Source organism: Elephantulus edwardii, unplaced genomic scaffold (genome assembly GCF_000299155.1).
Source record: "Elephantulus edwardii isolate Elephantulus edwardi_28Jun2011 unplaced genomic scaffold, EleEdw1.0 scaffold00030, whole genome shotgun sequence".
Lineage (NCBI taxonomy): Eukaryota > Metazoa > Chordata > Mammalia > Macroscelidea > Macroscelididae > Elephantulus > Elephantulus edwardii.
In genome coordinates this window covers 8478305-8488409 of record NW_006399780.1, presented here as the reverse complement: position 1 = coordinate 8488409, position 10105 = coordinate 8478305, and the positions used below count along the sequence as shown (strand labels likewise).

Sequence of the window (10105 nt, the reverse complement as noted above, 5' to 3'; positions counted from 1 at the left end):
GATTGGCACAGGACAGAGCGGAGTTTAGGGCTGTTGTACATAGGGTCGCTATGAGTCGCAAGCGACTCGACGGCACATAACAACAACAAACAACGATTAATTGTCAATACGTTTTCTAAAAACGAAAAAGGCGACTGTACACATGGCCCTAACCTGATGAACTACACAGGAATCAGATTACATCTGTGGAATGTATAAAAGTCAGAGAAGACCTCCAACAAGATAGAATGACACAGTGACTTTTTTACACTGGGCTTGAGCATATCAGGGATGGTGAAGATGGAGCAGGATAGGGCAAGTGTCAGATCTGTTCATTTGGGTCACTACGAACCGACTGGACACCTAACAACAATGTCCTTAAGCTTCTTAGGGGTGGGGTGAGTGACCCGCCAGATCAACTAAAGTGGGATTTAGTGTTCAGATTGGAGGCCATTTATCACAGTCTTTCTAAAGTTTTTTTGCTTTTTCACGACTGAGGGAAAATCCAGTGTGCAAAAAAATTCCTCCCCCCCCCCCCCACTACTAAAGGGAAAAATGTTTATCTAATTACAAACGCTTGTAAAGCGATAAGTGGTCTACTCATTAGGCACCACTAACGCGAGGATATAAACCTACATAGACGGGCATCATCAAACCAGTGAGTGAGGTCCACTTAGTATTAAAATGCTCCTTGGGCGCCCGGCTGCTTCACGCTCATCGGTCACCTCACCAGCTCAGGCCTGATGGACAAGCACACTTTGCCTTACAACCGTCAACCACATTTTAGATGCGACAGGACGTAGACGCGCTATGCGTCACGCATTCTGCGCCATGACGCAGACCGCATCCACGCGCTCCGCCCCTTGCCGCCTCGCCGCGGGTTTGAACGCTGTTGCTGCAGAGACAACGGCAACCAAGCACAGTCATGGAGCCTCGGGTGGTGAAGCCCCCAGGTCAAGACCTCGCAGTGGAGCGCCTCAAAAGCCTGTACGGGCTAGGGAGCAACTTCCCCGAAGAGGTGAGACCATCTCCTCTTCGTCCTCCTTCCTGCCCCGAAGCCCCAGTCCTTGTTTTTGTCTTCTCTTCCCCAAGTCTCCTGTTAACTGGAGAAGCCCTTCTTAGAGTTGGCCCGTTTGGACCCTGGAGGTGTCAACTAGTCAGCTCTGCCTCAACATTTGGGAACTGAGGCTGCTATTAACTGTGGATCACGGTACCCGAAGACCTCTTCCCTACGGTGGTTTTCAGAGCCTGTTGGAAAACTGACAGGAAAACCCAGCAAGCTGGTGCCGTTTTAAAGTTTAGGAAAAGCGTTGTGCTTACTACCCTTTGCACAAAATTGGATGTAGTGAAACTTAGCCAGGAGCAAGGTAGTTTGTTGTACGGACATGCTATGCTTGAGAGATAACATGTCAAATGCATAGAAGGATCAAGTTTCTAACAGAAAAAACTATAACTTTTTATAACAATATAAAAGTTAATTTTGTTGTGATTATGCACAGCAAGACATACCAGTTTGACAATTTCAGCTCGTAAAGTTCATCGACATTGATTACATTCTTTCAGTTGTGGAGCCATTCTCACCCTCATTTGCTAGTTTGTTCCTCCCTGGTTAAAGTAAACTCACTGCCTCTTTAGGTACCTGTCCAGTCTTTTGATTTGATATTGCCAATTTGATTCCATAGAGAGAGTGCTTAAAAGAGTATGTAATGAACAACAGAGAACTTTTTCCTCACTATACCTTTTAAAGATTTCTCCCAGAACACTTGATTGTACTTATGCAAAACTTATACTTGGACCAAATAGCAGTATTCAGAAGAGAGCAAGGAAACACAGTTGTTCAAAAACAGGAAAGGAGTGAGTCAGGGACGTATCCTGTCTCCATACCATTTCAATCTGTATGCAGAACAGATCATTTGGGAAGCAGGGGTTTATGAGGAGGAGTGTGGCATCAAGATTGGAGGAAGACTCCTCAGCAACCTACAATATGCAAATGACACAACCTTGCTTGCAGAAACTGAAGAGGTCCTGAAGTGCTTGCTGTAGAAAGTCAAGCACTGTAGTCTTCAGTATGAATTGAAGCTCAACATCAAGAAGACAAAGATTCTTACCACTGGGCCAATTGGCACCACCATGATAGATGGAGAAGAGATTGAGGTTGTTCTGCTCCACAGTCAACACTCTTGGCACCAGCAGTCAGAAAAATCAAAAGATGAATTGCATTGGGAAAATTTCTCATGTACCTCTTGAGGCGTGAAAAGCAATGATGTCATTCTAGAGACAAAGGTGCACCTAATCCAGGTCATAGTCTTCTCAATTACTTGTTATGCTTCAGAGAGCTGGACAATGACTAAGGATGACAGAAGAATAGATCCCTTTGAGTTGTGGTGTTAGAGAAGAGTCTTGAACATACCATGGACTGCCAAGAAAATAAATCTGACTTGGAGAGGGTAAAGCCAAGCCTCTCCTTGGAGGCTAGGATTTTGAAGCTCTGTCTCACATACTTTGGGTCTGTGGCCAGGAGAGTCTGGTTGTTGGAGAAGGACATCATGCTTGGAAGGGTGGAGGGACAGCGCAGGAGAGGAAGACCCTGGATGAGATAGATTGATACAGTATCTGGGGCAATGGGGGTTGGTGTCAGAATTAGTGAGACTGGCTCAGGACAGGGAAGAATTCAGAGCTGCTTTACATAGGGTCGCTATATGTGACAGGCAATTCAACAGCACATAACAAACACTACACACACACACACACACACACACACACACACACACACACTATTTATTTATTTATTTTAATTTAAGCCTCTCGTTTAGAGTCAACAAGACCTTGGGGAAGGCCTTTGTATTTAAAAGTTGGTTATTGTATTTGAGAGGAACATTCTTCTAAGTGGTACAGCACTCTTCTTTCAACATTCTGTACAAAGGTAACCTGAGGTTGCTGTGATGCTGAACCTTGTGCCATTAGGGTGCCAAATGTGATAATGGTTACTCATGGTGGATAGTGTTTGCTGGGTCTCCTAGTTTAAGACAGGTTTGTAAGCAGGAGTGGCATTCTTTTCCTAAACAACCTGCCTCTGGAAACTCTATGAACTTTGATAAATGATGATAGTTATAGAATCGCTTCGGCCTTTTTTCACAGGGTTGCTATGAGTCATGCTTGACTCAACAGCAATCAGCAACAACAACAACAACTTATTTATATGAAACTTGCTTGTAGAAAGTACATTGAAATTTTATTTATTCTTTCAATTAGATCTTCACAATCAAAGTTGTCTTTTCACCTTCTGTCTTGTTAACCTGAATAAAATTGTAGTTATAAGCAAAAATTGGTTGCATAGGGAACAATAATCGTAGTCATCTTAACCAAAATAAAAAGAATATGTCTTAAAAAAGAAAGTACACCGAAGGTAGTGTAGAAATTATTTTTGAACTTTCTTTTATCTTAAGAAATACTTTAGTAGAGTTAAAAAAAACCCCAAAACCAGCAAAACAACTAGTTAATCCCTTTTTAAATGCTTTATATTTTTAAATAGTTTCGTGTAAAGTTGCAAGAAACATATGGTAACCTCCTTTGTACCCTTCACTTGGATTTGCCAGTTAACCTCTGCCTTATTTGTTCTACCATTCTCTCGCCTTCATTTTTTTTTTTTTCTCTCTTAGCTCTTTTAGATGATTGGGTGGTATCGTGTGCATTTGCCCATAAGTAGAAATACTTAATTTTTGTTTTAATTAATAATGAGGACATTCTTAAGATAAGCAAAATGAAATGATCAGAAAATTTAATATTAATCCAGTGTTCAAGTGTAATTCCTAGTCCACATTCAGATTTCATCAGTGTATCTCATTAATTTTCTTTGTGGAGGTATTTTTCTTGCTCCATTTCCCAGTGCAGGAATGCACACTGCATTTTGTTACCATTCATCTAGAAAGCTAACCTTTTTTTCCTATACAGTGATAATGGAATATGAGACAATTTACAATGAAGCATGGCCAGTGGATACCTTATGATTTGGTTTTGGCAGGTACAGGAGCCCAAGTGAGGTGGGTTGTAGTCATTTGCACTGTACATTGGCAGTTTAAATTCACCACAAGCTCCTCAGTAAAGATTGGCAGACTCCTCCCATTGTGATTTATAGCCTTGGAAGCCTGATTGGAGGGTAGCTGTGAGTCTAAACCCAACTCAACTGACAATGAGTTTAAATTTGACTGCAGGCATACTACAAGGAAGGTGCCCGTGTAGTGCAGTGGTTAAGCCCTCAGCAACTAACCAAAAGGTGATTGTCAGTTCAAACCTACACACTGCTCAGTGGAAGAAGGAGTGACAGCTTGTTTCTGTAAGGATTTACAGTCTTGAAAACCATTTGGAGCAGTTATCTCTGTCTTGTAGGATTGTTATGAGTCGGAATTGACTTGATAGCTGTGGATTTCTGGTCGTGCTCCATGCATAAGATGTGCCCTTCCCTGTTCATCAGGAGCCACGTGATGGTTTATCCATTTACTGGTGATGGTAACTTTGACCTTTTGGTTAAGGCTGTACCCATTAATTTCTCTACAGTAACCTTTGTAATTAATTACTTTTATAATTATTATTAATATATAATATGTGGGGAGCTGTTTTGGGACTATAAATGGAGTTTTATTAAAAATATTGTTGGCTTTTTTTTTTTAGTATGATTTTTCAAATTCTGAGCAGGCTAAATGTCAGAGGAGCTCTCTAACATACTCAGGTAAGCCAATAGAGTATTTTGGATATTTGGAGGTTTTTAACAAATTTTTAAAGATAAAGAAATAAAGGTAACTTGTTCAGACTTGTAATAATGCCATATGTGTTGTGACACCAAGGTTTTTTCCTGTTGGTTAATGAACCTACTGTATTCAGTTTTTTAAAAAGATGTGTAATATAGCTTTAAAAATCAAAGTGAAGAGCTTAAAAGATGGGGTAATGGTAGAAATAGGTCATTGGTGAGTGATATTGTAAAACACAACATATATGAATGATTGTGTGAAAGACAGTGTGAATGAAGGAACATGTGAAGTATAATAATGCACATGAATGAAATAAGATGTATACAAATTTTGTGTACAAATGGATATAAAATAAAAAACAAAGTGAATTACTTTTATGTTTTCCTTTACAGTATTTCTTCCTTTAAAGATGTTAAAAATGAATTGAATATGGAGAACTAATTGCTGACTTTTAAATTGATAAATTTATTGAAATTATTGATATCATATTATTGCACTAGAGGAGGAATTGATCAAGTATATGGGTCCAAAAGATTTGACTGTTATTGTGTGGATAGTACTTTCTGTATGTTCCTGTGTAACTAAGTTATTTGTTTTATTCTACCAAGATAAGATTCTGGAAATTATATATGAGTGCAGAAATTATCAAACAATATCATTTATATCACATGCAAGCAAGATTCTGCTGAAGGTTATAAAAAAAATGACTGGAAAAGCATATCAACTGAGAAGTGCAGGCTGGGTTTAGAAGAGTCCATGGTACCAGGGGATATTATACCTAATGTTAGATGGATCTTGTCTGAAAGCAGGTAGTACCAGAGGAATGTCTATCTGTGCTTCATTGACTATGCAGTGGCATTTGACTTTGTGGATCACAACAAACTGTGGCTGACTCTGAGAAAAATGGGGATCCCAGAACACTTGATCGTGCTTTTGTGAAACCTATACTTGGACCAGGAGGCAGTCATCCAAACAGAGCAAGGAGACACTGCATAGTTCAAAATTGGAAAGGGTATACTCCAAGGATGTGTCCTATTTCTATACCTCTCCAGTCTATTATATGTAGGACAGATTATCTGGAAGGCTGGACTGTGTGAGGAGGAATGCGGCATCAGAATTGGAGGAAGACTTATCAGCAATCAGTGTTATGCAGATGACACAACCCTGTTTGCTGAAACTGAAGAGAACCTGAAGTATTTGCTGCAGAAAGTCAAGGATTACAGCCTTCAATACGGATTGAAGCTCAACATCAAGAAAACAAACATTCTCACCACTGGGCTAATTTGGCAACATCATGATAGACTGTTAAGAGCTTTCGTTTACTTGGCTCCACAATCAACATTCTTGGTACCAGCAGCCAGGAAATTAAAAGACGAATTGCATTGGGCAAGTCTGGTGTCAGAGCTCTGTCCAAAGTACTGAAGAGCAACGATGTCAGTCTGGAGACTAAGGTGTGCCTGATTAAGACCACAGTCTTTGCAGTTGTTTGCTATGTATCAGAAAGCTGGACAGTGACTAGGGATGATAGAAGGAGAATTGATGCCTTTGAGCTGTGGTGCTGGAGAAGAGTATTAAATATACCATGGACTGCTAGGAGAACAAACAGGTTCATTCTAGAGAGGATGAGACCAGGCTGCTTCTAGGAGGCAAGGATTCTGAAACTTCATCTGACATACTTTGGACATATTGTAAGGCCGGATCAGTCCTTGGCGAGAAACATCACGCTTGGGAGGGTGGAGGGACAGCGCAAGAGAGGAAGACCCTCTGTGAGATGGATTGATACAGTAACTGGGGCAATGGGTTAGGCGGGTCAGAGACAGGACTTTTGTACATAGGGTTACTGTGGGTCTCGGGACTCAATGGCACATAACAACAACAATTACTCTCCATTAACATACTACTTTGCTGATACGTCTTCCCTCTCATTGTCATCCATTCAGAACTGACTCATAGCTGACCCTCCTTTGAGTTTGCAGTGCCGTAACTCTCATGGGAGATCACTCATTTTGTTCCCTGGGAGCTCCGTTGTTTTTGAACCACGAGAGAGGTGTGGCCTTTGAGTTAGCTGCACAGTTCCCTACTGACTAGGCTACTAGAGCTCCCACATATATTAGGTACTTTTTATTTAGTAAATGTAACTGCTGAACTTTGGGGTAATTACAGCATACGGCGTTACTAAATTTCATCACATGGTTGACTAGAGAATTTTTCTCTCCAAATTTAGTAATTTTGAAATGAGAAATAAAGGTCATTCCTTGTTGCTTTGGTGAGAGATGCTGGCTAATTGGATCAGTAAATCGCTTTTCAACTAAAATTAGTTGATTTGAAGAAATAATCTTTGGATCCTGAGAAAAAATAACCTTCAGAAACAGAAAAAAAATACAGTAGATGTTACTGAGTACTAAAAGATGAAAATGAAAATTGTGTCTTAGTAATGAATTTTGCTGGACAATATAATTTAGAAAGTATGTATCTGTCCATGTCTGAGGAGTATAGAAGTGTTAGAGAAGAACTTATATATTTAAAGAATATTTCTTAGTTTCTTGATAGAGAAGTAACTGATTTGCTTTAGTTCATTTAATTTTGCTAAAGATTTGTGTTAATTATTTGAGGGCAGATAAAGGTTTGTATAATTAAGTAGAAGTCTGAATTCTAAATTTTAGTCTTCTCACTTGCTAGCTTGGGAAAACTTATATAACCTCTCTGGTCCACAGGATCTTGACCTGTTGTTGTTGTTATGTGCCACTGAGTCACTTGCAACTCATAGCGACCCTATGTACAACATCTCTGAACTCTTGACACACCTACACCATTACCCTAGTTACTGAGTCAATCCATGTCATCCAGAGTCTTCCTCTCTTGTGCTGTCCCTCTACCCTTCCAAGCATGATGTTTCTCTCTAAGGACTGGTCCCCTCCTTGCCCAAAGTATGTGAGATGGAGCTTCAGCGTCCATGCCTCCAAGGAGTAGCTTAGTTTCACCCTCTCTAAGATGAATCTGTTTGTTCTACTAAGCATCTGTGGTATATTCTATACTCTTCTCCAGCACCACAGCTCAAAAGCATCAATTCTTCTGTCATCCTTAGTCACTGTCTGGCTCTCTGATGCATATCAAGTAATTGTGTAGACCATATCATGGATCTGGTGCACCTTAGTATCCAGACTGACAACGTTGCTCAGTTACTCACCATTGCTCACCATTACTTAGGAGAGGTCCTCCACTGCACATTTTCCCAATTCAGTTTCCTGGCTGCTAATACCAGCAGTGCTGATTGTGGAGACAAGCAATCTAAAGCTGTTAACAATCTCAGTCTCTTCATTATGTATCATGATGCTGCCAATTGGCCCAGTGGTGAGAATCTTTGTTTTCTTGCTATTGAGCTTCAGTCCATATTGAAGGTGGCAGTCCTTGACTTTCTGCAGCAAGTGCTTTAGGTCCTCCTCACTTTCAGCAAGCAAAGTTGTGTCATCTGCATAACGTAGGTTGTTGATGAGTCTTCTTCCAATTCTGATGCTACATTCTTCCTCATAGAGCCCAGTCTCCAGATGATCTGTTCCACATATATAGATTGAAAAGATATGGAGATAGGACACATCTTTGGCATATACCTTTCCTCATTTTGAACCATGCAGTGTTTCCTTGCTCTGTTCTAATGACTGCCTCCTGATCCAAATATAGGTTTCACATAAGCATGAGCCAGTATTCTGGGATTCCCATTCTTAGAGTCAGCCACAGTTTCTTGTAATCCACACAGTCAGATACCTTTGCATAGTCAATAAAACACAGATAGACATTTCTCTGGTACTCCTTGCTTTCTGCCAAGATCCATGTAACATCCTTATTGCCACATCCTCTTCTAAACCTAGCCTGCACATCTAGCAGGTCTCTGTTGATAAAGATTAAAGGTATCTAGCTTACTCACTACACAGGGTTATTGCTAGGATCAAATAGCATTTGATGCTTCTTGTTTTGTTTTAACTTTGTCATCTATTTAGGGAGATAATACAGGGGGGGGGAACCAACCCCTGAAGTAATTTATCAGTCTTATCTTTTGAGCCTTGAGGAGCTCTTGTAGAATAGTGTGCTAATTTTGTGCCATAAACTCAAATGTCAGTTTAGTCTGAATTCACCGGCTGTACTGCTCCAACGGAGAAAGAAGGGCATTTTCCTGTGCGCTTTACCGAAAACACACGGAGCATCAGCTATGGGTCACCTCCAACTTGATGGCACAAAACAACAACTCCTTCCATAAAGATTTACAGATTCAGAAACTTGATGGAAAACAGATGGAGAGTCACTGAGTTGCAATCAATTTATCGGCAGTGGGATTAGTTTTTGGTTTGGATCTTTGAAACCTCAGGGATTATTTGTGTGTAATTGCAAATAAGTAATCTCTAGTGTTTTCTTTTATGTTTACAGATGATTTGGGTTTCTATTCATTTAGAGATAAAGCTGATTTATCATCAAGGTTTTGTTCTAATGAAGGAAAGCATCCTACAACACCTCTTACAAGTTCATTGAAACAATTAAGCAAAAATTGGTAAATAGTTCCAAATCCTTTCTGTTTCTATTCCTGCAGTATCTTAAAAAAAGTAGAATGGGAAAAGGGCACATTGTGTATATATTTTTTGCTTATTTCTGAAAGAAATGTGTGCTGAGCACTATATTTTAGGTAGTTGCAAGATGGAGAGCCAGAGTATCTGAAGATGCCAACTACCAAACTAGATTCAGTCCTGGACAGCAAATTGTTGTCACTTTTACAGAGGAGATAATACTATGGGTTAAGCTAATATAAAAGCAGTAGAAGCCAAAATGACAAAAAGTTCCAAATGGAATTTTGCTGTCAAAAATAAATGTTGCTATGAGCCATTAAGTCGCCTGTGACTCATAGTGACCCTATGTACAACAGCCCTAAACCCTACTCTATCCTGTGCCAGTCTTATTGTCTCTGACACACCTACCCTCATTATGCCAGTTACTGAATCAATCTATCTCATTGAGGGTCTTCCTCTCCTGCTGTATCCCTCCACCCTCTCAAGCATTACATCCCTCTCCAAAGTCCTTCCTTCCTTGCAACATGTCCAATGTATGTCAGATGAAGCCTCAGAATCCTTGCAACCAAAGAGCAGTCTGGTTTAACCCTCTCTAGGACGAACCTGTTCATTCTCTTAGCAGTCCATGGTATATGGAAAAGTACATAGCAGAAAGAAAATGCTGTGCGTATTCAGGGGTTTACATTTTGAAATAAGGTGTAACACACCCACACATACACTCTCTCTCTCTCTCACCCACACACACACACCTCTCTCTCTCTCTCTCTCTCTCTTACTCTCTCTCTCTCTCACACACACACACACACACACACAACGTATTCTTGTGTG

At 40.3% G+C, this 10105-nt stretch overlaps 1 protein-coding gene across 1 annotated transcript in view; it reads left to right on the top strand.

Moving 5' to 3' along the window:
- Positions 1 to 904: 904 nt before the first annotated feature.
- CCDC138 (coiled-coil domain containing 138) overlaps positions 905 to 10105 on the top strand; it is a 128675-nt gene continuing 119474 nt past the window's right edge. Inside the window, exons 1-3 of the mRNA XM_006883823.1 lie at positions 905 to 997; positions 4648 to 4705; positions 9144 to 9264. Of these exons, the coding sequence (XP_006883885.1) occupies positions 905 to 997; positions 4648 to 4705; positions 9144 to 9264 (272 nt within the window). The remainder of the gene's footprint in view (positions 998 to 4647; positions 4706 to 9143; positions 9265 to 10105) is intronic.